This window comes from Panthera leo, chromosome B4 (genome assembly GCF_018350215.1).
Source record: "Panthera leo isolate Ple1 chromosome B4, P.leo_Ple1_pat1.1, whole genome shotgun sequence".
Taxonomy (NCBI): Eukaryota; Metazoa; Chordata; class Mammalia; order Carnivora; family Felidae; genus Panthera; species Panthera leo.
This window is the reverse complement of record NC_056685.1, coordinates 52186981-52213375: the sequence shown is the minus strand read 5'-3', so window position 1 is coordinate 52213375 and position 26395 is coordinate 52186981. Positions and strand designations below refer to the sequence as shown.

At 35.8% G+C, this 26395-nt stretch overlaps 1 protein-coding gene across 4 annotated transcripts in view; it reads right to left on the bottom strand.

Moving 5' to 3' along the window:
* AEBP2 (AE binding protein 2) overlaps positions 1-26395 on the bottom strand; it is a 92824-nt gene that overhangs the window by 8091 nt on the left and 58338 nt on the right. The window contains exons 6-9 of one of the 4 annotated variants that reach the window (XM_042945936.1): positions 21645-21712; positions 18953-19066; positions 16324-16350; positions 9514-9598 (exon numbers count right to left, since the gene is read on the bottom strand). In XM_042945936.1, coding sequence (XP_042801870.1) covers positions 9571-9598; positions 16324-16350; positions 18953-19066; positions 21645-21712 — 237 coding nt within the window. In that variant the 3' untranslated portion in view covers positions 9514-9570. The other 3 variants (XM_042945934.1, XM_042945935.1, XM_042945938.1) reach the window with 3 other exon arrangements.

Sequence of the window (26395 nt, the reverse complement as noted above, 5' to 3'; positions counted from 1 at the left end):
TCTCCCCTCACTCGCTGTGCTCCAGCCACATTGGTGAGCTTCTTCTTCCATGCTGAGCCCACTCCCACCTCAGGCCTCGGTACTTACACCCTCTGCCCGGAACATGCTTCTCCCACATGCCCCACATAGATCAGGCCTCTCTGCTCACATTACCACCACAAAGAGAACTTCCCTGACTGTGCCAATAAAATAGCGTCCGACATTTCTAGCTCCTCACTCTGCTTTACTCCTCTCTATGGCCCTTAGGAGTGACCTCCTATAGGTCATCCCTCGCTTCCCCATGGAACGTAAGTTCCATCAGTGCAGGCCTTTTGTTCCAGTCACTCCTGTATGCCCAGCACACTGCACATAGCAGGAATTCAGCAGGCACCGAACAAATGAATTTTTTTGATCCGCATTTGATCCTTTTTGCTCATCTGATTCCTTTTTTTTCTTTGAGTTCCTTTATTTTGAATAGATGGGAGAGGAAAAACAAACTTAAAAATCATAGGAACAAAAATTCTGTAATTCTGCCTGAGAATGCTTAATCTAAGAGGATATAAATTATATAACAGGCCATCTGAAAATACATCCCTGATCCTTGTATATGCTTAATTCTCATTGTCAGTAATGAAGCCAGAGAAATGGATGAATCAATAGCAGATTACTATTTATTTCTAACAGTTTGAATTCTGGTTTCTAGTCCGGCAAGGAAGGAATTTGGAAGACATCATCACTCTGTCCTAGGAACAAGTGAAAACGCTGAATTGTAAATCAACAACTCTTCTTAGATCCATTAGAGAATTGAGATCACATGGCCAACCCCTGCTCCCAAAACTAGAGAGACAGCTGGATACAGAGAATCACAACTTACCTGCGGCAGAAATCTCCGGAACCAGTACTGGGGTAGAAAAACCTAACCTGTAATTGGCTAATTGAGAAGGTTCGATGTGGACAAATATGAGAGGTGAAAACTCCAAGGGGACCCAGTCCTAGGGAAGGGCTTCCTATAATTTTCTAAGTCTTACCTCCAGGAGTTCTAACAAATCTCATAGTGAAGACAGAAAAAGCCCTTTCCTGCTTTTGGCAGAAGAGAGAAAGTAGACATTTTGAAATACGCCCAAAGCATTCATCAGTTCTTAACAAGACCTGCCCTCATAGGAAACTATTTTACCAGAACCTAAATTTATTTACAAGGTTTTATGAGAGCCTAACTGACCGGGGAGAAGTCTTCCAGTGGGAGAAGGTCAATACCCAATTCCAGCCTCCTCCAGCCATGCTGCCCCGCCTGAGGAGGGAGAAACAGGAAGCAGTTGTGAAGGTCACAGCCTCAGGGCACATGCTCACCTAATCAGGGGACTATAGACCACTTGCCCTCCCCCAATACCTCATCACCACACTGCCCAGGCCTATTCACCACAGCACGCTGCACCAGGCACATCATGTCCTGCTTTCAACAATTACATGGATCCTAAAGGGCAAAAAGCACACTTTAAAGACACAGAGTAAGCCCTGAGATACAGCAGGCATGTTGGAATTATTAGACTGAGAAATTTTAAAACTTAATATGGTAAGAGAGGATTAATATGCTAATGAAAAAAGTAGACAACCTTTAAGAACAGAGTAATGGAAGCAGAGAGATGGAAATTAACAGAATCAAAAAAAAAATGCTAGAGGGACGCCTGGGTGGCTCAGTCAGTTAAGCGTCCAACTTCGGCTCAGGTCATGATCTCTCGGTCCGTGAGTTCGAGCCCCATGTCGGGCTCTGTGCTGACAGCTCAGAGCCTGGAGCCTGTTTCGGATTGTGTCTCCCTCTCTCTGACCCTCCCCTGTTCATGCTCTGTCTCTCCCTGTCTCAAAAATAAATAAAACATTAAAAAAAAATTTAAAAAAAAATGCTAGAAATCAAAAACACTGTAAATGACTGGATACAGTTGAGGAAAGCATCTGTGACCTTGGGGTATATCAATAGAAACTTCCAGAACTAGGATGCTTGGGTGGCTCAATTGGTTAAGCATCTGACTCTTGATTTTGGCTCAGGTCATAGTTTCACACTTCATGAGATTGAGCCCCTTGTCAGGCTCTGCACTGACAGCAAAGGGCCTGCTTGGGATTCTCTCTCTGCCCTTCCCCTCCCCCCCCCCCACTCTCTCTCTCTCTCTCTCTGTCAAAATAAATAAATAAACATTAAAAAAAAAACTTCCAAAACTGAAAAGCAAAGCAAACAAACAAAAGAAGGAACAAAATGTCCAAGGACCGTGGGACCACTACAAAGGCACAACATACATGTAATGGGAATACAAAAAGAGAGAGAAATAAACAGAAGAAATATGTGAAGCAAAGGAGACTGAGAATTTCCTAACATTAATGTCAGACAGCAAACCACAGATACAGGAAGCTCAAAGAATAAGCAGGATAAAAATAAAAACAAACAACAAAAAAATTTACTACTAGGCATATCATATTCAAACTGCAGAAAATCAAAGATAAGGGAAAAATCTTGGAAGAAGTCAGAGGCAAAAAATATCTTCTCTACAGAGGAGCAAAAATAAGAACAATATCAGACAACACCTCAGAAACTATGCAATTAAGGAAAGTGGAATGCAATATTTAAAGTGTTGAGGGAAAAAGATAATAATAAAGTACTGAAAGAAAAAAAAAGCTAGAATTCGGTATCCTGTGAAATTATCCTTCAAAAGTGAAGGAGAGACACAAACACCATATGATTTCATTTATATGTGGAGTCTAAAAAACAAAATAAATGAACAAAACAGAAACAGACTCAGATACAGAGAACAATCCGGTTGCCAGAGGGGAGGGGAGGTGGGAGGATGGGTGAAATAGAGGGAAGGGATTAAAAACATACTTCCAGTTATAAAATGCACAGCAGAGACAATATAGTTAACAATATGATAACAATTTTGTGTGGTGACATATGGTGGCTAGATTTGTCATGGTGATCATTTCATAATGTGCATGTGTGTGTGTGTGTGTGTGTGTGTATAGAAGCACTATGTTGCATACCTGATACTACTATGTCAACTACACTTCAATTTAAAAAAAAAGTAAAGGAGAAATGCTTTCTCAGGCAAACAAAAATTGAGGGAATTTGTTACCAGTAACCTGCCTTGCAAGAAATATTAAAAGATGTTCTTCAGGGGGTTCCTGGCTGGCTCAGTTGGTACAGCATGTGACTCTTGATCTCGGGGTTATAAATTTAAGCCCCATGTCAGGCATAGAGCCTACTTAAAAAATCAATAATAAATAAAATATATTTTTTAAGTTCTTCAGGGGCACCTGGGTGGCTCAGTTGGTTAAGCCTCTCAGTTAGGCTCAGGTCATGATCTCACTGTTCACAAGTTCGAGCCCTGCATCAGGCTCTGTGCTGACAGCTCAGAGCCCGGAGCCTGCTTCAGATTCTGTATCTCCCTCTCTCCCTGCCTCTCCCCTGCTCATGCTCTGTTTCTCAAAAATGAATGAAAGTTAAAAAAAAATTTTTTTTTTTAAGTTCTTCAGAGAGAAGGAAATGATATAGGTCAGAAGCTCAGATCTGTATAAAGGAAGAGCAATAGAGAAGAAATAAGAGAGGATGAAATATTCTTTTTTTTTTTTTTTGCCATATTTACTTTGTTACATGTTGCAAATTAAAAGTAACTTCAGGGGCACCTGGGTGGCTCAGTTGGTTGAGCATCCAACTTCGACTCAGGTCATGATCTCGTGGTTTGTCAGTTCCAGCCCTGCGTTGGGCTCTGTGCTGACAGCTCAGAGCCTGGAGCCTGCTTTGGATTCTGTGTCTCCTCCTCTCTCTGCCCCTCCCATGCTCTCTCTCTCAATAATGTTAAAAAAAAAAAAAAAAAAAAAAAAAAAAAAACCACGTTATTTTAAGTAATTTCAAATTGTTTTAATGTTTATTTATTTGGGGGGGTGGGCATGGAGAGGAAGAGGTGGAGAGAAAGAGAGGGAGAGGCAGAGGCAGAGGGAAAGGGAGAGGGAGAATCCCAAGCAGGCCCTGTGCTTTTATCACAGAGCCTGATGCGGGGTCTCAATCCTTTGAACCGTGAGATCATAACCTGAGCTGAAATCAAGAGTCAGATACTTAACCGACTAAGCTACTCAGGCGCCGCACCCCGCCCCCTCACCCCGCTCAGTTTTTTCAAGTAATTTCGAACTAAAAAGGAAAACAAACCAATAGTTTTCTATATTCTCTAAGGGATGGAGGAAATGATCCTAGAAGGGCATTTTAAAAGTATCTCAGCCTCCAGGGTGCCTGGATGGCTCAGTTAAGCATTCAATTCTTGATTTTGGGTCAAGTCATGATCTCATGGTTTGCCCTGCACTGACAGCTGACAGGGGATCCTCTCTCTCCCTCTCTCTGCCCCTTCCCCCACTTGTGCATGTACACTTGCTCTCTCAAAAATAAACTAACAAAATATCTCAACTTCCAATCTTCATAATATGGCATCTAGGCAGACCCAGTGGCCCATATTAACAGCCACAGGAAATGCCTGCTACATACTCTTTGTTGCTTACTATAAATCACTTCTGTATTTTCTTTTGCCCTTTTTTTTTTCCTAGCAAAGAAGATAAAATTTCAACTGATATTAGCTAAATTTGCTTTGAATTTGTCGTGTTCAAATTTCCTTACAAACTATAACTATCAACTATCTTCTCCATACTAAAATATTGTTCTCTACTTCAGGAAATATGTTGCTAAGTTCCTAAGTGGTTTGCCAAAATAAGTCATAATGCTGAAGGCAAAAAACAAATAATTTTTGGTTCAGTCCTATGGTAACAAGGCTGTATTTTTCCCTATTTGGAAATGCATCTAGGTAGGACTTGTCTGCCAGATTGAATATAACATACCATAAAGGCAAGACCCACTTTTAAGTGCTTTAAGGACATTTCTGATGTTTTACCTCTCACAAAGATAAAAGGAGCAACGCATTGTTCTGTATTAGGCCATTACTTTTTTACATCCCATTTGAAAAGAAAACCTGTAATGGTACAATCAAAGCATCACAGAGCTAAAAAGGACACTCATTCTAGCCCCTTACCTCACTCCAAAGCAAGTCTGAATTTGATAGTATATTTGATTAAAACCTGATATTAGGGGTGCTAATGGGCTTACTCAGTTAAACATCAGACTTCAGCTCAGGTCATGATCTCATGGTTCATGAGTTCGAGCTCCACATTGGGCTCTTTGCTATCAGGGCAGAGCCTGCTTCGGATCCTCTGTTCCCCTCTCTCTCTGCCCCTCCTCCTCTTGCCCTCTCTCTCTCCAAAATAAACATTTAAAACAAAACAAAACAAAACAAAACAAAACAAGACACCTGATCTTAACTTTCCCAGTAATGAATTCTATTATTTTAAAATCTTGGGAACTTACTCTTCAGTAAAATTTAAACTTTGAAAATTATGATTTACTTTTTTTTTTTTTTTAAATGTTTATCGATTTTGAGAGAAAGAGAATGAGCATTGGAGGGGCAGAGAGAGAGAATCCCAAGCAGGATCCGTGCTGTCAGCACAGAGCCCAACGTGGGCCTTGATCCCACGAACCATGAGATCATACCCTGAGCCAAAATCAAAAGTCAGACACTCAACTGACTAAGCCACCCAGGCTTCCTGATTTACTCCTTATTTTCTGCTATCTGGAAAGCAAGACAGAGCAGCAGCCTTCGGACTGGTATTTCCATTGCCTCTTCACCAGGCCCAGCTTTGCATCTACTACTAGACAGGGTGGCCCAAACAAATCTGACCATCATTTCCCTTCTTGCAACCTTAAATTACTTACACTAATTTTTTACGTAAAGTGCAAACTGTGACAAATGGAGATGAGACCCTCAGCAGGGGACCCTCCCTACTTCTGCAGACTTCCCACACACCCATTAGGCAACCCCTCCACCTAAACACCAGGCTGTTCCTTGCTGCGGCACATGGAGATCCTATCTTAAACCACCCCATGTCCCCCTCCATTCTCCAGCACTAAGTTGGTCATAGTCTTTAAAAGGTAACTGTGGGTTCTCCTCTGAGGGGAGCCCACACTGATCCTCTGGGACTAGCCAAATGCTCTCTGTGCTTCCACCATGCTCCAGACAGAGCTCCGACATGACACTTCACACTGGACAGAAATTGTCACACATACTTCTCCCTACTCCCAAATCTGCAAAGCATAAAGAGAACGCATTCATTTTTGTTCAAAGTAGTAAGTTTGTGTTGGGTACTAAATATTTATACAATTGTACTGAACTTTTTGTCTTCTTTGAACATGCCATTTCCTCCGGCAAATTTCACCATGTCCTACATCCAGTTTATTTTTATTTTTATTTTTTTAAGTAGGTTTCACGCCCAGCATGGAGCCCATTGTGGGGCTTAAACTCATAACCCTGAGACCAAGACCCAAGCTGAGTCGGTCACTTAACCGACTGAGCCACCCAGATGCCCCTTCTATGTCCAGTTTCAAAGTTGCTTTCTCTGGGATATCACTCACAAATTCTGTAAGAAATTTCTCCAAATACTTGTTATTTACATGATCTTGGAAACATCATTCACCCTCTCTGCAGCTGCTTCCTCCACCATAAAATGGAGTAATATCAACTTGTTATTGTAAGGATTAAATGAGTTAATGTACTAAGAACAGAGTCTGGTACTTGGTGTTCACTATTCCTATTATTCCAAGCGATAATGTTAATGCCTACTTAACCCACATTATTAAGGAAAAATATGTAACATGACTCACTTAACTGCAAATGATATATCCAATTAAGGGGTTAAATTCACAATATATATAGAACTCGTACAACTCAACACCAAAAAAATATAATCATCCAATTAAAAGATGGCAGATGACCTGATGGAAATTTTTCCAAAGAAGACAGTGATTAACAGACACATAAAAAGATGCTCAATTTTCACTAATCATCAGGAAAGTGCAAATCATAACCACAATGAAGAGGCACCTGGATGGCTCAGTTGGTTGAGCATCCAACTCTTGCTCTTGGCTCAGGTCATGATTGCAATCATGTTGTGGGATCAAACCCTACATGGAGCCTGCTTAAGATTCCTTCTCCCTCTACCCCTCTCTCCCACTTACACTCCCTCTAAAATAAAAAACAAAACAAAACAACAGAAAAACCTATAGTGAGGTATAGTGAGGTATCACCTCACTTGAGTCACAATGGCTAGTATCAAAAACACAAGAAATAAAAGGTGTTGGTAAGGATGTGGAGAAAAGGGAACTTCTGTTCACTGTTGGTGGGAAAGCAAATTGGTGCAACCAATGTGGAAAACAGTATGAAGATTCCTCAAACAATTAAAAATAGAAATACCATATGACCTAGTAATTCCACTGCTAGGTGTTTAAAGAAACACAAAACCTGTAATTCAAAAAGATATATGCATCCTTATGTTTATTGCATAATTATTTACAATAGCCAAGATATGAAAGCAGCCCAAGTGTCCATTAATAAAGTATGGTATATGTGTGTGTGTGTGTAAAATATACAATATAGATACATATGTATATACATATGTATTGTAATATGTATATATTGTAATGTATATTATGTATGTACTAATATATTATGTATTAATATGTATATGTATTGTATTGTAATATGTATATAACTGTATATTGTACACACACACACACATATATATTATGTATATGTAAAAATAATGAGAAATACCAATCAGCAATAAGAAAAAAGATCTTGCCTTTTGCAACAATATGGATGGACCTAGAGGGTATTTTGCTAAGTGAAATAAGTCAGAGAAAGGCAAATATTATATGACTTTACTTATACATGGAATCTAAACAAATGAGTAATAATTTTTTTCAAAAGACTCATAAATAAAGAGCAGAAACTGATGTGGAGTGGTGGGAGAAGCAGGTGAAGGGGATTAAGAGATATAAACTTCCAGTTATAAAGTCATGTGGATGACAAGTACAATGTAGAGAATACAGTATTATGTAATGTACAGAACTGTTGAATAACTATATTGTACACCTGACATGAATGTAACATTGTCTAGCAACTAGATTTCAATTAAAAAAATTTCTGGCTGAAACATAAAATAAAAAATAAAATGTTGTCACACTGGTTAAAAAAAAAGTGACTCATTTAAATTGGTGTTTGGTACACAGGCTGTAAGGGATAAGCAGTTGTCTTAGTGTACCTAAATTTTTTATCACAAGTAACTAGAACCATTGATCATTCTTTACCACCATTTGGCAGCTGATAAGCATATCAAATAGTATCTGTCTCTACTAGGTCTTAGGTTGAATTCCTGAATAAGCATTCAGTTTTTAAATGCTTTTCCAAGGGGTGCCTGGCTGGCTCAGTTGAGAAGCATGTACTCTTGATCTCATGAGTTTGAGCCCCATGTTGGGTGTAGAAATTACCTAAATAAAACTTAAAAAAAAAGAAAAGAAAGAAAGAAAGAAAATGGTCTTCCAGCTTCTGCCTTTGCTCCCTTATAGTCAATTCTTCAGTCTGGGTGACTCTTGAAAAACATAATCCAGATCCTTTTCTCAAATTCCTCCAATGGCTCCCCATCTGCTCAAAGATAAAGTCCTTTCACATCAACCCCAGCCCTACAACACACCATGCATGATGTAATGTAAGCTCCAAGCAGCTGGAATTTTTAATGTTTTGTTGAATGCAGCATCACCAGTACCTGGAATCCTAGTAGGACAACGTTAAGAAACTCATGTGTGTTTAAATAAATGATCTTGCCTCAAGGGTTTTTACACTTGCTGTTCTCTCTGCCAGGAATGCTAATCCCTCAGATACATGACTTCCCACTCAGCCTCTCAGGGCTTTGCTCAAATGTCACCGATCAGTAAGGTTTTACCAACTACCCTACTTAAATCGCATCACAAATTCTCTATCCCTCCCTCCACTTTGTTTTCCTTCACAGAATTTCCACCACCTCTCCCCCTCTATATGTATTACTCATCTGCATATTGCCTGTCATCTCCCATCCCCACACTTATAAGTTCCATGAGATCAAGAATATTTTATTTTGTTCACTGCCTGAACCCGTAGCATTCAGAGCAGCGCCTTGCACATTGCAAATGCCCCAAGAGTTTGCGTTCCATTAATCTTTTATTAAATTTGAAGGCTAACAGTTAACTTCATGACATTCCCTAGTACAACAGCAACAAATTTCTTTGCTAGAAATACTTGCTCTAAAATCTCCAGTATAAATACTTAGACTTCCATCTGAAGCCACACAAGTAACCTAAAAACTGACATAAATTATGATTAAATGGACAATTCATTCTTCAACATTGCCTAATCACATCCCAGAAGTCTTTTTGTACTTATAGTAAATCTGAAATAATGATCGGAAATAATAATCTGAAGTCAGAAGAGTTCAGAAATTTTGTGCCCCCACTACTTAAAATATGAACAGAAAATAACAAAAAATGTTCAGTATCACTAGATCAGCAGAAAATGTAAATACTTACAGTATTTATTGATCTATTTCAAGATCATTATGCTGAGTGAAAGCCAAACACAATCGAGTACATACTGTATGATTCTGTTTATTTAAATTTTAGAAAATGCAAACCAAACTACATGGAGACTAGAGCTCAGTGGTTGCCTGGGCTGGGCTGTAAGAGAAGGACAGAATACAAACAAGCATGAGGAAACTTACGGAAGTGATGGAAATGTTCTGTCTTAACTGTTGATTTCAAAGTTAGGTGCATCTGTCAAAACTCACCTAACTGTACAATTAAAATTGACTGACAAATAAAATACTTACTGAAGTTAGTTAAGATTATTTGTGTGATCACCCATGACTGGGGAGTTTTTTATTCCCCAAGAATAATCAGAAAGATGAAGGAACCTACATAGATTTCTTCCAATGACAAGAAAAGACCATACATCTCAAGTGGGTTTGAAAGGATAAGATAAACAGGTTAAGACTGTACCCATCAAACCATGCTCATCAAAACAAGGACTATACAAATCCTCTCAGGTAATAATAGCATGCCATTTTATAAATGAAAAAAAAACCGGCATAGAGGGTTCAACTTCCCCCAAACCACAGTTTTCAGCTGAAATGAGAATCAAACACAAGCGATTCTCTTAACTCACTTTTCCACCTTAGAATGACTAAAGTTAAAGGTTGGTAATATTCAAGTATTGGTACAGGGCAGGGAAAAAAGCACTGACATCCAGTTTATGTTGGCACCACCCTTTCAGAAAAACATTTCAGTAATAACAAACTTAAAATAGACACAACTCACAACTCTTTTAAGTAAGCTAATACTCCCTTTCCAGGAAATGACACTATAGAAATCTTTTCAACTATATTTTCAAGAATGCTGCTGTATTAATTACATGACAATAAATTTGTAAGCAATCTTAATGTTAACCAATAAGAAATGGCTAAATAATTTAAGGTGTATCACACCTGGCCATAAAAAAAGAATGAGATCTATACAGATGTCTTGAGTAAAAGCCAAATCCTAGAACTGAGTGTATAACAATTTAAGAAGCAAACACAAAGATTGGGAAGGAATCATCAAAATACTTATCTGGAGACCAGGAAAAGCGTGCTCAGTTGAAGGTAATGACTTTCACTTTTATCCCTATTTCTCATACTGTTAATTCCTTCATTTTTGCAAACATAATTTAATAACAAAGAAACTAAGATATATTTTTAATGACTATCAATGTTAAAGACAAATTCTGAATGAACTGCCAACTGTTCTGAATTACATTTAAAAAGAAAATTAGACATTTTGGTTGATTTAGGGAAGAACATACAGTGAAAGAGATTCACAGAAACTTAACTAAGCTTTCTTACCTTCTATAAAGAATGACATTTACTACAATCTTTTAGGGGCATTATGCAGGTATTAAAAAGATATTTAGGTAATAAGAAGATAACCAATTAGGCTTTCTTAATCTCTGAAATTCAAGAAGACATACCTGGGAATCTCCTGACCCACTCTTCTGCAACACTCAATGACATTTATATAAAACTATCCACACTGGGCCCAGCTATTAAGAGTAAATACGCTCATGTTTTACAATCTATTATTATTCCTTTGCTACATATTCTCCAGAAAATTATTTCTGCTTTTCTAAAAGGAAAAAGACCCCAAATGTAAACTTAATATAAGAGCTATTAGGCATAGATTCATGAAATGGTTGTAATAAACATATAAATCCTTGGCAATTTCTTAATAAATTCATAAGATTTGTAAGACACATAAATTCATTAAGATTTTTCTTTAGCAGAAGCATATAAATATCAAAGAGAAAAAGGTCCTTGAGTGGGGACAATGCTCTGGGACAACAACACATTTAAATAAAGAAATCAAATGCTGGATAACTCCTTCAAAATACTATTACTTAAACATATTACTCATATCATAAATATAATTGAGGTCTTATTGTAATAAAAAAAATGGAGCTTTACCAAAAACTAAATTAAGCACCTTTTTCACAAAATTAAATAAACCAAAAATGGTTACAACTGAATATATAAAAATACAGCATCAGTAATCCTTTACACTGAGAATGCTTAGGCAAACTACAATTCCCTTTATAGGTTTATAAATAAAAGTACATAACATTATCATAGTATGGTTTAAGCTGACTGCTTCAACCCTACTAGTGTTTTATGGACAGAATTCTTCAAAATATGTTACTATAACAAGTACTCACCTATAATACTCTTTCAACAAATCCTTTACAGACTATTTTGTGCCATGTATCATGCTAGGGACTGGCTGTAGCAGAAACACTGGAAACAACTTTATTGTTGTTTGTGTTGTTTATTGTGGTATTGCAATTGTACATTTATTTCCTCTCTCACATTGTGAAAAGCAGTGTGGTATAGTGAAAAGAATACTGATGTAGAAAAAAATGTGGGTTGCAATTCCTGCCCTAACCACTAACAACTCCTTTTTATGTTCAGAGTAATAGAACTATGTGTTATGTACCATGCAAAACTGATTCAGAAAAATCTGATTGGAGTATGTAAATATTTAAACAAATTTTTTTAATTAAAAATAAGAATACAGCATTTCATTACATTTTTAAGGCTCTGAGGCTCATAACCATTGGAAATGACAAAATACTCTAACCTAAAAAGAAAAAAGAATTCTGCATTCTGAAGGCTCTTATTTATATTAAAGCTATAATGTTAGAATTATATAACCTTCTACCAGGTCACAGATTCTTTAAGAATTAAAAAAGAAAAACATGTAAGAAATTTTCTAACAGGGGCGCCTGGGTGGCTCAGTCGGTTAAGCAGCCGACTTCGGCTCAGGTCATGATCTCACGGTCCGTGAGTTCGAGCCCCGCGTCGGGCTCTGTGCTGACAGCTCAGAGCCTGGAGCCTGTTTCGGACTCTGTGTCTCCCTCTCTCTGACCCTCCCTGTTCATGCTCTGTCTCTCTCTGTCTCAAAAATAAATAAAACGTTTAAAAAAAAAAATTTAAAAAAAATTTTTCTAACAAATTTTATCCTTTTAAGAAATAGTCTCTAATTGTCTAGAAAAATATTTTTAATTTTCAAAATGTACTGTTTCCTCTCTCAAAAACCCACAACATTCAGGGTGCCTGGCTGGCTAAGTCGGGGGAGCATGCAACTCTTGATCTTGGGGTTGTGAGTTCGAGCCCCACATTGGGCATTACTTAAAAACAAAATCTTAAAAAAAAAAAATTCAAATAACATATATGACTTAACTACTTTTCTAAAAAAAGACTATGTATGTATATTAGCATCTCTTTGTAGGTCTACAACCCTAGGCCTTCTTTACAGATAAATATCAGTTTTTCATACTGAGAATCTACCTAAACCAAGAATTTGTGTCTGCCTTTTAGAGAACTATGCAGTGGTATTAAAGGCTTAACAACAACAACAAAAGTTTATACAGAAAGCACCCAACTATTTTACAGACTCCAACCATATTTTTCCATTTAAAATTTTATCCGAGTATCTAACACTTCTGTTGATCATATATTATTAAAACAAGAATTCAAATAGCAAACAATAAAAGATGTTTTAAGTAATTGTGGCAAATTCTATCCTTTTAAGAGTACTTGCATATTTAAAACATTTTATTAAGGTGTGAAAGGGAAAAAAGTTTTACAGTCAAAGATTTACTGACATGATTATCAATGCTTTCAATCAGAGTTAAACAAATCTTAAAATACGCATTGAGAGTTAATTATTGTCCATCTTAATTTCCTTTCATCTGAAATTCAGAAGTCATGTGTCCACTTTAGGGAAGATTTATATATGAAAAAGTTTATTAGAAAAATAAACAACTTTAAATTTTACAATATTTTCCACTTCCAAAATTCTTTTATATAGAGCAAATGTGCCTTATGGTTTAAACATAAACTTGACTTACAAAATCTCATTTAGTCCTAAAGATACAAAAACACAAATGGTGAAATTGAGAAATTCAATGTAAAAATTTTTTTTAAAAACACCATTTGTTGCAGATACCTAATATGGCAATATTTACTGAAAAGTATAAACAACTTTCACTGAACTTAATGTACTGGTGTATTACCAAAATTAACATTATCAAATCAAAATGTAGATTAAGTTGTGTGGTTTAGGTTTATTTTTCCAAAAATTTTATCAACTATACCAGGAACTGGCAAATTTTTCCTTAAAAGGTCAGAGAGTAAATATTTTAGGTTTGCAGGCCCTAAGTTCTCACTACCCAACTCTGCTACTACAGGGAGAAAGCAGTCATACTTTCTCCTGAATGGATATACCTGTGGGCTGCACTTTGTCTGCTGCTGAACTAGACAATGGATTTTGAGTAAGAGATTATTTCAGGTGCCATATTACAAATATGTCACATATGGGGGTCAGGAGGAACAATATAAAAGAGTAAACATCACTAAATGAACTATTATAAATTAAAAATTTCACACTTATTTCCCAATCTTAATTGTATGTGTGTATATATACAAGTTACAAAACTATTTCATTTCAATTCCATATTCTTTTTGGTGTGTTAATATAGTATCAGACCAAAGTCAGATAAGCAGCAAAGTACCATGAGAGATTCAGTACTCAGAGGCTAGCTAATCAATAACCATGAAATTAGGTTTTGACATCTATAAATATTTCTACACGAAAAAATTAATTTATTTGCTGTGCCCCTAAAGAAAATGAGATGTATATTTCAGATGTCGTTTTAAAATTCAATTGAATTGTTACAATTTTGAAGCTAAATGTGATTTGCTTTGTTTTATTAGAAAAAATACTCAGGCAAGGTCTACAATCATCGGTCAATTAAGAATGACTTACAAGAACATGAGGCAATAAAATAAAAAATACAGGTACAAACTATATATCTGAAACACTTCTATTTGGCAATTTTATAACAAATCAAAATTTTAAAAGAACAAAGGAGATCGCAGATTACTTTGTAGATACAGAATAAAGCAATTGATGAAGTGCTTAAGCAAAAGAAAACAAAAAAAGTAAAACACACTGCTTTCCTTTTCTTTTTAAAAAATAAATCACATTTGCTACAGATCAAATGGATAATACCCTTATTAAACAACCATTCCAGAATGTCTTATAGTAGCAGTGCTTTTATTTGCACTTCATTTAATTTTATATGACTCATTTCATGTATATAGATAGCTCTTTACCCCACTGTTAACGAATAAAGTCTCCCATAATTTTTATTATTTTAAAAATTTTTTTAAAGTAAATGAGAAATGATTTATGTATCATGGAACCTTTCCCATTTTGGAACCAAAGGCTTAATTCTATATTTTTGTCTATTCTTTTCTTTAAAAAATTTAGTGTAAAAACTGCTGGTTTTTATATCACTGTAGTAAAGTGAAAACTCCTCAATCAGGAGTATTTTTCTGCAGTTTGACTGCATATAACCACATATACTTTACAATATGTCCTTCCAACAGTAAGGAAATAATTGATTTCACGGTCACTGTCAGAAATGAGTGCCATAATTCTATTATGGGTATAGGTCCTCCCTCAAAGACTTTCTGGAAGGATGTTCAATGTGTTTTGTTCTTATAGATATTAACAGTAGTACATAGTCCCTTAAGTCTGCAAAGACATTTATTGTTAAAGAAGGTGCTTTATTAACAATTCCTCTGGCAGCACTAGTGAATTACAATATCCTTCAATATTATTTCTACCCATAATATATACATTTAACTTTCATGCCTCTAGAAAAACATCTACAGTACATTTCATAATATAAAAATATATTACAAATCTGCTGAATTATTTACAAGCAATGTTCTATTATCTCTATGCAACATTTGTTTGATACAATACTAACAAGTTACACATATTTCCATTTCTGTAAGTTAAAAAAAATCCATATGGCTTCTTGCTTACCAAGCAAGAAAGTGATTTTATTTTCCTTTTCAAAACCAACTTTGGTGCATAAAGGATTCAGTTTGAAGATACTTAAAAAAAAAAAAAAAAATACAATTTTTCTTATGTTAAGATAAAACAGCTCATAAACCAAATGCTTTCCTCAGAAAAAAAATTAGAGGCTTATATAGGTTAAAATGAAAATATGAGGATTATTCAAATAATTTGAAATAGAGGTTTTTCAAAAACCGTTAACAGATTAGTTATATAGGTAAATATTAACATACTGTACTCCATGAGAAAACCCTAGTCCTGAAAAGGGAGCCACCAGACATACTGCAACACTCTTTAACAGAAATTTTCAGCCCTAATTCGATAGACGAATTTTTAGTTGATTGCAAATGTCGTTCACTGTTTGCTTAAATACAAATTGAACACTTTTCTTATCAGAGTTCTGCAAAAGAACACAAATGGCAACCAATCACATCTATTTATCATAATTATCTCTTGATAATTTTCATTGTCTAAATATTTCCTAATATGACTTCAACTCAACAGACACTGTCAAGACAAATATCCTTACAGTGCTTTTGGTATTTTAAGGGCACATGTTGTAATTGTTTTTCTTTCCAATATAAACTACTGTAATTGCTAAAGGGGGAAAAAAAAAGCAGCTTAAAGCAGCAAGCATGCAAAGCCTTTAAGAAGCTGTTCCACTAAGTTGCCAGAAGAGTGTTTGCTCAGTCTCCCACAGTACCATTCCATGAAAATGTGGATATACAGTAATATATTAATATATTCCACAGAAGAGCCTACTTCATTCACAGAATGTTTACACTAAGCATAAATATTATTCTAAATACCGGATTTAAGAAAAAAAAAAAAAGGAAGGGGGTTATGACTCTAATGTGCAACTTTTACTAAACCCATTGTCAGTGACTAAGACTGCAGGTGTCCCCGCTTGTTTGCTTTTTATGTATTTATTTATTTTTTACCTCTTCAACCTCTTCTGCGGCATTGTTCTAGAAAGAGAGAAAAAGGAATATTCTTTTATTGGACTGAATCAAAAACACATTAAGTATTTCAAAAGAGACATTAAAAACATTAATAAGATATAGGCAGTGTGATAATCACTGATCATTAAAATTTATTTCCAAAGCATTCATACATTAATGGATGCAAATTTCAGTTATATAATATAGCTTTTTAATAAATCCTTTTTATGTAGGCTAATGTGATTCTAAAAAAGAATATCATGCCTAACACATGCATGTTAGCCAACTAGGACTTTAAAACTGATGTTTAAACCTTGAATAAATATGTTCTTTTTAGTTTCATTTTGAAGTTAATATATTTTTAGGTTTGTCATGCTTTCATTTTGAGATGTGTATAAGCCACAAAATATTTCTTCTAAAACAAGTTTGAATAATCACTTTATTCTTTTTACTTAATTTCACAAGTTCTCCAAATCAAAATCCAGACCTCGCTCACATGTTACACCACAGCAAATGTAGCCAGTTCTATTAATCTGTACCACTTTAGGAAAGACTCCATTCTAATTCCAGAATAGCAGAATCATGAAAATTTAGAGTCAAAATTAAATGTTAAGACCGGGGCAGGGGGCAGTAATACAGTTAAAGAAAATTAACTCTACAGATGCATTTAATATGTCTTAAGAACACCTTCATTACCCAAGAGTGACATCAATTTAGAATTGCAGACTTAACACTTTTCAGAACATACAATGCAATTCCTATGCTCTTTTGGACAATAGTTCTGCACCCAAATGGTTTTTTTTTTTTTAAGTTACTTTCACTAATATCTAAATTGCTTCCTATATACACAAAATAGCAAAAATAAGCTGTCTGTGAAAAAGGAAGAGCCTCAGAGAGGGAGAAGTAGAATGCAGGGAAGAAACACAAAAGTTAGTCTGAATCTTATAATTAAGATTCATGCCCCTTTGTCAACTCTCTGCCTAAGGGATGTTTACAACCAGTTCTAATAGCAGGGTGGCTCTCCCCAAATATCACTCTTTTAAAATGCTAATTTTAATTACTCCCTTCAAAGAGTAAGCAGAAATAAACCCTAAATTAAGTACCAGTAAATAAAGAATATTCAATTATTTTTCTCAAAAAGAAAAAGGTAAATCATGACTTGCCCGTATTTCTGATAGTGGATTTCCCTCAATCTCTCCTCTAAGGTAATTTCACCGTTTTTTATGCTAGTTAATTTCTCAATAACACAGTTCCATCACACAGAAAACAAGTTTTTATTGTACTTATTATTAGCATCTGCACTAGAAGATCTTTAAAACAATTTGCGGGGTTGGAGTGCCTGGGTAGCTCAGTCGGAAGCATCAAACTTTTCATTTCAGCTCAGGTCATGATCTCACAGTCGTTGGATCGACTCCAAGTTGGGTTCTATGGTGACAATGCAGAGCCTGCTTGGGATTCTCTCTTCCTCTCTCTGCCCTCCCCCTCCAATCAAAATAAATAAACTTAAAAAATAATAATTTGGGGGGAATAGGGAAAACTTAAGAATCTTGGGGTTTCCACAAGGCAAGTCCCATTCACTATGTGAGAATTTCCCTCAGAAGAGATCTTAAATTATAGAAATCCTATTAAACTGAATTACATTCCAGGAAGTTGAGTCATAGAATAAACAGAACCTTCAGAATGTTTAACTGCTACAGGATTTGACATAGGGACAGAGTCTCTTTATGACAGCTAAAATCCATACTTGGGATTATCAATTATATGCTATCTTATTCTTATTCAACCTATTCCTATGCAAAATACATATCAAGTTGAAACTGATTTTTAAAACATAAAAATCTGCTCATAAAGAGTGCCTTTTAAGCATTTTCCCCACTTTCTGAATCACCCTAGTATACATCATTTGGATGGAGGCAGTGTGGAGTTCAGTCATACCCTATCTGTGTAACCTTAGGCAAGCTATTTAAACTCTTGCCTCAGTTTTCCAATCTGTAAAACAGAGATAGTAACACCTACTTCACAGGCTGCTGTGAGGATGAAGTGTATGTAAAGCACCTAGCAAAGTGACTCAGCACATAGTCAGAAATGTTGGTCTCTTCTCCTTCCCCCCCTATACCTTCATAAGCACAGCACACTAAAACAAAGGTCAGATCAGAAAATTATTAGCAATGTGAACACTGAGCTTCCTCTTAAAAACAAACACAACAATATTTAAACTGTTCTAAAGGCTTGGGTAGAGTAGAAGTTTAAAAAATTCATCATTTATGGTATTTTAGGGCATTTGTGGTATAATCCCAGATCCATAAAAGTCTGGTATTGTAAAAAGAATTACGTATGTAAACAAAAGACACTTATTTTCAAAATAGTATGTACATTAGAATCTAAGCTATGTAAGATAAATCTGGAATTAAGTTGGCATATAAACTTTACCAAAATAATTATCTTTCTGGATTCTACAATTTATAAGCTTTTGTGATGTAATTTCCATATACAAAGCTCCAGAAAGCAAGCTATGCTTGGTACTGAAATTCAGTACTTAAAATTAAGTCCTAACCTTATATCCAAAAAGTTTAGGGAAATTTAAGATTATGATTCAAAAATTAAAACATCTAATCAAGAATTAGATTACCTGTATATGTTTGGATCCAAAAGCAAGGCAGTATCTTTGGGTAGCTTTGATAAATGAACTACTTTAGTTTTTAATTGATGTCGTTCACTTTCATTCACCCACACGTCAGGCAGACTATGAATTAAAAAACAAGTCATAAATGAAATAGCATTCATTTTAAACTTACCCTTTATATAATTTCACATTACCCAGACTTTTCCATTAGCGTGACTGAGCCACAGAAATTAACAACCTTCTCAGAAGCCAAAGAAATAGCAACGGGATGCGGAGTCCCAGGTAAAAAATGACAGTGAAATTTCAGGCATGAATTTGGGAATGAATTAGGAATTTTTGGTGGCAAAGCCATATCAAACTTAGAAACACATATTATAGAACACTGCCTTGTCTTTTAGTTCAATGAGTAAATGTCATACTTGAGCTTGACTTGATGGAGTTTTTCTTTTCTTTTTTTTTTTTTTTTTTTAATTGAAGTACAGTTGACATCCAGTGCTATTTTAGTTTCAGGTATACAACATAGTAATTCGACAATTCGAAAAATTACTCTCTCACCATATCATATTATTATAGTAATATTGACTATATTCCTTATGGTAACACCAAGTTAAGAAATAAGTAAACACGAAGTAGATTAAACTCTACTTTAAAAAAATGCACATGACCAAAATCCTGAATTCAAAGAAATTCAATCCTATCAGGAAATTCAAATAAAAGCAATTTGATTGATATTTATACTGATCAATATCCAAAATACTAAAAATACACAGATATTTGACTATACTTTAAAGAAACTGTTTATAACCTTAACATAAAAAGAGCTCTTACAAATCAGTATGAAACAGGTGAATATTCATCAGGGAAAAAGGAACATGATAGACAAAGGATACAAACCAACAATTCACCAAAGATAAAAACAGTTTAAAAATTATCTTATTTGTAATCAAAGAAATATAAAATGTAAGAATGATAACAGTGTTAATAACTAGAGAAATAAGCTCTCTAATGTAGTGGGTAGGATTATAATTGGCACAAATTTTCAGGAAGGCGATGTGTATTGAAACCCATCAATAATTTGCATAGTTTGTGTACTGGCTGATCTTAATATCTCTTTAACAGCAGAGAAAAACGGGTACCTTTAGTGTTTCAGGAAAAAAAGGAGTTCATTAAATAAGTTTTACACAGCCATTTCAAAATATTTTACAGTAGCATTTCCACAAAACCTGGATGGAGGGGATGTGTGTGGAAAATATGTTCTACGTTAATGGAAGTTTGATAGTCACAGGATTTAAAAAAAGCTAGATTTCTTTACTAATATGCTAACATGTATTGTAAACTCTCAAATCTATTGAAGAACTCTTAATTCACATCACATTAACATCTCCTTAGAATGAAGTCTGAGAAACAATACTGTAGAAAAATACTGAGTAACAAAAGATAAATGTTAACCACATACTATTAATTTCTGAAAAACCAAGTATACACAATGAGAGTCCATTCATTCATTTATTCTATTCTTGGTATTTATTGATTTTACCCCAAACTTCTATGATTTATATACCTTTATTACCTTTTCTAACAAAAAGAATTTTAATAAAAACGTAAAAGGAGGGGCACTTGAGCAGCTTAGTCGGCTAAGCATCCGACTCTTGATTTTGGCTCAGGTCACAATCTCACAGTGCGTGGGTTTGAGCCCTCAATCAGGCTCTGCGCTGACAGTGCTGAGCCTGCTTGGGATTCTCTCTCCCCCTCCTCCTCCTCTTCCTTCTCTGCTCCTCCCCCAATTGTGCTCTCTCTCTCTCCAAAATAAATAAATAAACATTAAAAAAAAAGATAAAAGGAAAATTAAACACAAAAACATGAAAAACCTAAGGATTTTCAGGGCCAGAAAAATATAATGCTTTTGGAAAACAAGTCAAATGATTTTTCTTTATCACTGTGAGCTAGAAAATGTTTAGAATGTTTTTAAATGATTCAAACACAGGCAAAACTAAGGCTGCTTGCGTACTGCCTGAGGGTCATCTAAAAATCATAAAAATAATTACATTCTAAAAATGATTAAAAATTGCTACAACTTTTATTGAAAACAGAAACAGCTAGTTGTAAAGGTTGTAACTTGAGTCAGGTACTATAAGAACGTTCACAGATTCTTTAACCCTGACAGGTCAAAATGTTTTGCAGTCTAATTTCTGTAATTCTTTTATATTCAAACACAGTAACTATTCAAACACAGTAGATATTTGAGTGTAAGATCATAATAAAAATAAGAGAGTCTATGGGGCACCTGAATGGCTCAGTCAGTTATTAAGCATCTGACTTCAGCTCTGCTGTCAGTACAGAGCCACTTCAGATCCTCTGTCCCCTCTCTTTCTGCCCCACCCCCAAAACGTGCACCTGTATACTCACTCTCTCAAAAATAAACATTAAAAAGAAAATAAGAAGGATGCCTGAGTGGCTCAGTCAGTTAAGCGTCTGACATTGGCTCAATCATGATCTCATGGTTTGTGAGTTCGAGCTCCGCACTGGGCTTTGGGCTGACAGCTCAGACCCTGGAACCTGCTTTGCATTCTGTGTCTCCCTCTCTCTCTCTGCCCCTCCACAGCTCGCACTCTCTCTGTCTCTCTCAAAAATAAACATTAAAAAAATTTTTTTAAAGAAAATAAGAGTCTATTAATTATACAGTATTTCAAATACTTACATGTCTTCAGGCATCCAATGAAGCAAAAGTTTTATCTTTCCAGAATCCTCTTTTCTCTTAGCTATTACCTAGTAATGATATAAGAGATCATAAAAATTATTTGTAAAACATTATTTTAATGCATCAATAAAAAGCAGTTTTGATTCTAATTAAGAATTTTTAAGTATTCATATCCTGGACCAGATATTATCACAGAATTTTGTTCTCACCTGCTTTAATAGCAGCTTCACCTTTTGATCATATATTTTCACAAAAGAAACAGAGAAAAAAGGAGTTGAAAAAATTTTGTATGCCCAAATATTAATACCATATTATCTTTATTAAGGGACTGAAAAATGCTATTTATTTTACTATTAAAGTCTGAAGATTAGCTAGACTGCCAACCAACAATGCATTAGTTGAAAAATTTTTTTTTTAATTTTTTTAATGTTTATTTATTTTTGAGACAGAGAGAGACAGAGTGCAAGTGGAGGAGGGGCAGAGAGAGAGGGAGACACAGAATCTGAAACAGGCTCCAGGCTCTGAGCTGTCAGCACAGAGCCCGACACGGGGCTCGAACCCATGAACCGTGAGATCATGACCTGACCCGAAGTCGGACGCTCAACCGACTGAGCCACCCAGGTGCCCCTAGTTGAAATATTTTTAAGAATAAGATGGTAAAGAAAAAAGAACTGCGGAGATGGGAGAAGTCTATAATTTATGACTAAGATATTTGTTGTTTGCTTGGGTGTTTTTGTTTGCTGGTTGGTTTGTGTTACTTTAAATGAAACAGCCAATCAGTGTTTAGGTTCAATTATAAGGAATCTACAGATCAACCTAAATTAAAAAGACCTACATAACATAAAGTATGAAAAAGGGAATATACTGGGGTGCCCAGTTAAGTGCCCAACTTCAGCTCAGGTCATGATCTCGCGGTCCGTGAGTTCAAGCCCCCCGTAGGGCTCTGTGCTGACAGCGCAGAGCCTGGAGCTGCTTGGAATTCTGTGTCTCCCTCACTCTCTGGCCCTCCCTGGTTCATGCTCTGTCTCTTTCTCAAAAATAAATAAAACATTTTTAACAAAGGGTAATATACTGGTCATTCATTACTAGATTCTGAAAATTAAGATAATGCTTAAATAATAACTGACCAAAATGGTATTTTGTAACTCTTACAACTTCCATATTAGCAAAATTAGCACTGTAGTGTTCTCATAATCGAAGTCTCAGTATTTTCACCAACTTTAAGCTGCAAACAGCCACCTCAAAATATGATGAAGTATTATATTAAAGTAAAAACAGCACTTTATACATCAATAAAACCTATAATTCCCATTACTTAAAAACCAATAGTTAGGTACTCTAATTCTAGACTTGATAATAAGATTAATTTAAAAGACTAAAGACAAATCTGAGGATGCTGAAACAAAACACCTCTACAAAAAATTATAATATAAAAACAATGCAAACCAACTGACTAGTAACTAGGATTCTGCTGACCTCTTCTGGAGAAGGCTCAGAAGAAAATGTTTCAATTAAAGACGACAAATTAGGCAAACTGCATATAGCATAGTACCACCTCACACATATATTTTTCTGCAAAACCGTTTCATTATCTACACAGGTATTTCCTATAAATGCTTATTTGATTACTAAGGAAACTTAAAATTGCAGTTCGTATTGAATATCTGACTGCTAAAAGAAGCGATTCTGTTTAACACATACCACCTCCATCAAAACCTTTCTAGTCATGGAACTTGGGTGAACCTGTCCACCTAACTCCTTTTTCTTTTTTTTTTTTTTTTTAATTTTTTTACATTTATTTATTTCTGAGAGACAGAGAGATAGAACGTGAGTGGGAGAAGGGCAGAGAGAGAAGGAGACACAGAATCCGAAGCAGGCTCCAGGCTCTGAGCTGTCAGCACAGAGCCCAATGCGGGGCTCGAATTCAAGAGTTGTGAGATCATGACCTGAGCTGAAGTCAGACGCTTAACTGACTGAGCCACCCAGGTGTCCCACTCCTTTCTTTTCTATTATGTCCACGAAGACCTGTTCCCAGATTGATGCCTCTTCCATCCACTTTCCTCAGCAAAAAGCATTCCTCAAGATTACACTCTACTTTTGTGGCTCTTCCTTAGTCAAGGTCCTTCCACAAGGTCACTTGAGATGCAAATCATCCCTACTCCTTAGTTTTTATGGAAAAAAAACTTGTCATACCTTGTATGACAAACATAGGTATGTTCTTAAAATCTCTCAAATGTTTTCTACAGCTAAAAAGCTTATGTTTTCATCTTCATAAATGGTTTTGTCCACGTAAATTAAAAAAGAATTTTTCCAGACTCCTAGTATAATCACCACTATTTTTAGGTCCTTCACTTTTTTGATCATAACTATTCCTCCCATGGTGAACCTAAGGATTTCATCACAAGGGAGATGCTCTAATGAAAGCATGTGAATGTTGATGCTTCATTTCTTAAAACACAACTGTACTCATCATTGTCACCACTATTCCCTAATATGTAGAGATACTTGCTCATTACCAAACCATTATTTCATCAGATTTATTGTCCTTTAAAATCAGTGATAAGCCCAAATCTCACTCCTTAGACTTCTTTATTTATACTTAGTTCCTACATGATTCTATCCAGTCTGATTCCTTTAAATACCACTAATATGCTGAAAACTTACATATTTGTACCTGTTGCCGTACTTCTCTGAGCTCAAACTCTTACATCCATGTGCCTAAGTTAAAGAGGGAGTAGATTCTCTACTGAATGTATCAAAATTATAGATCTTGACACTCCCCTCTCCCCCAGTCTGCTTTCCCCAAAGCCTCTATTAAATAGCAACTCCACTATTTTGCCCAGTTGCCCAGGCCAGAAACACTGTGGGCATCCCTTATTTTCATTACCAAACCTGACATCTGATCCATCATAATTCTGGTTAGTAGTACTTTCAAAAGATATCCAGAATCTAACCCTTCTCCACATCTAACCATTCTAAGCATCTCCACCATAACCATTCTGGCCTTTTCTCACCTGAAATAAAAAGGCTGATGTCTCTTTCCCCCACCCTGACCTACATTCTGTCCTCAACACACAAAACAAGTGAGCACATTAAAATCCACATGAAAGAGGGGCACCTGGGTGACTCAGTCGGTTAAGCGTCCGACTTCAGCTCAGGTCATGACCTCAGGGTTTGTGAGTTCTAGCCCCATGTCAGGCTCTGTGCCGACAGCTCAGAGCCTGAAGCCTGTTTCAGCTTCTGTGTCTCCCTCTCTCTCTGCCCCTCCCCTGCTTGCGCGCTCTCTGTCTCTCAAAACTAAACATTAAAAAAAAAAATCCACAAGAGAAAAGAGATCAGTGAGTTCACCAGGGTAGGGGATGGAGGCAGAGATGAACTATAAAATTACAGTAGAAAACCTCTGAGTGATGGGAATGTTCTGTATCTTAATTGTGGCGGTGGTAGTGGTTTCACAGGTAAGTACAATTGTCAAAACTCATAGATAACTGTTTAAGTGGGTACAATTTTATTACACCTCAATAAAAATTATTATAAAAAAAAAAACATCAGACCATGGCTACTCCAATTTCTTCAATGGCTTCCCATCACACAAAGAATAAAAGCCACACTCTTAGTCAAACAAGGTTCTCCCCACTCTGACTTAACTCTTACTCTCTCTGCTTTCGTGCATACTTGGCCTATTTTCAAACATACTTGGCATATTCCCACTTTGCAATTCTATATTTGATTTTCCCTCTAGTGATGATGTTCATCCCCCTAATAACTGAATGGTTCACACCCTCACTTCCTCTACTATTTCATCTTATCATGTCTCTTCCACTAGACATAGTTTATTGTTTTGTTTTAATCAGTTTTGTTCTCTGCTGTATCATTAGTACAAAGCAGGTGCTCAGTATTTAAGTGAATGGACAAATGAGTACTAATGCCATACTATGGGTCTGGTGACCACAACTTACTTATTGACCTTTGAAAAGAAGAACAATTATAGACCAAATCATAAGCCTACGTTACCAAACTTCAAAGGAGGACTTCAACCATCACTGCTGAACAAGCCCCTGATCTTGCTGAATCCCAACAAAATTCCCATTACAGCCATTTTAGCTTTGGTCTTCACAAACTCTGTTTTTCCTTTCAATACTTTTGTTCTTATTTAGATAACTGTATTTCCAATTTTTTTTATATTTATTTTTGAGAGAGAGAGACAGACAGAAAGACACACACACACACACACACACACACACAGGATCCAAAGCAGGCTCCAGGCTCTGAGCTGTCAGCACAAAGCCTGACATGGGGGGGCTTGATCTCACGAACCGTGAGATCATGACCTGAGCCAAAGTCAGACACTTAACAGACTGAGTCATCCAAGTGCCCCTCCAATATTTTTTTTAATCCAATTTTTCTTCATAGAGAATATACAGTTTCACCTTTCCTCAAACCCAAACTCACACCTCTCATGTGCTCCAATCTCAGAGCAATGATTCCCTTGCTTTGTGTCTAATCTTCTACATTTGTTGCCTTTAATTCTGGCAATCATAGTCAAAACCGGGAATTTTTCATTGGAAGTATACACAAATGAAAAAGTAAAAATGCAATGCAACAAAACCTCAAGGTTACAGGAGATGGAAAAAACAGATATTCAAACCAGCAGAGAAATTGGTATCAATATGATCTTTTGTATTTTATCCTTGTGTATTCTGATTGATCTAAATACTAAAACCTAAATTTAGTATATTTTATATTTCAAGAGT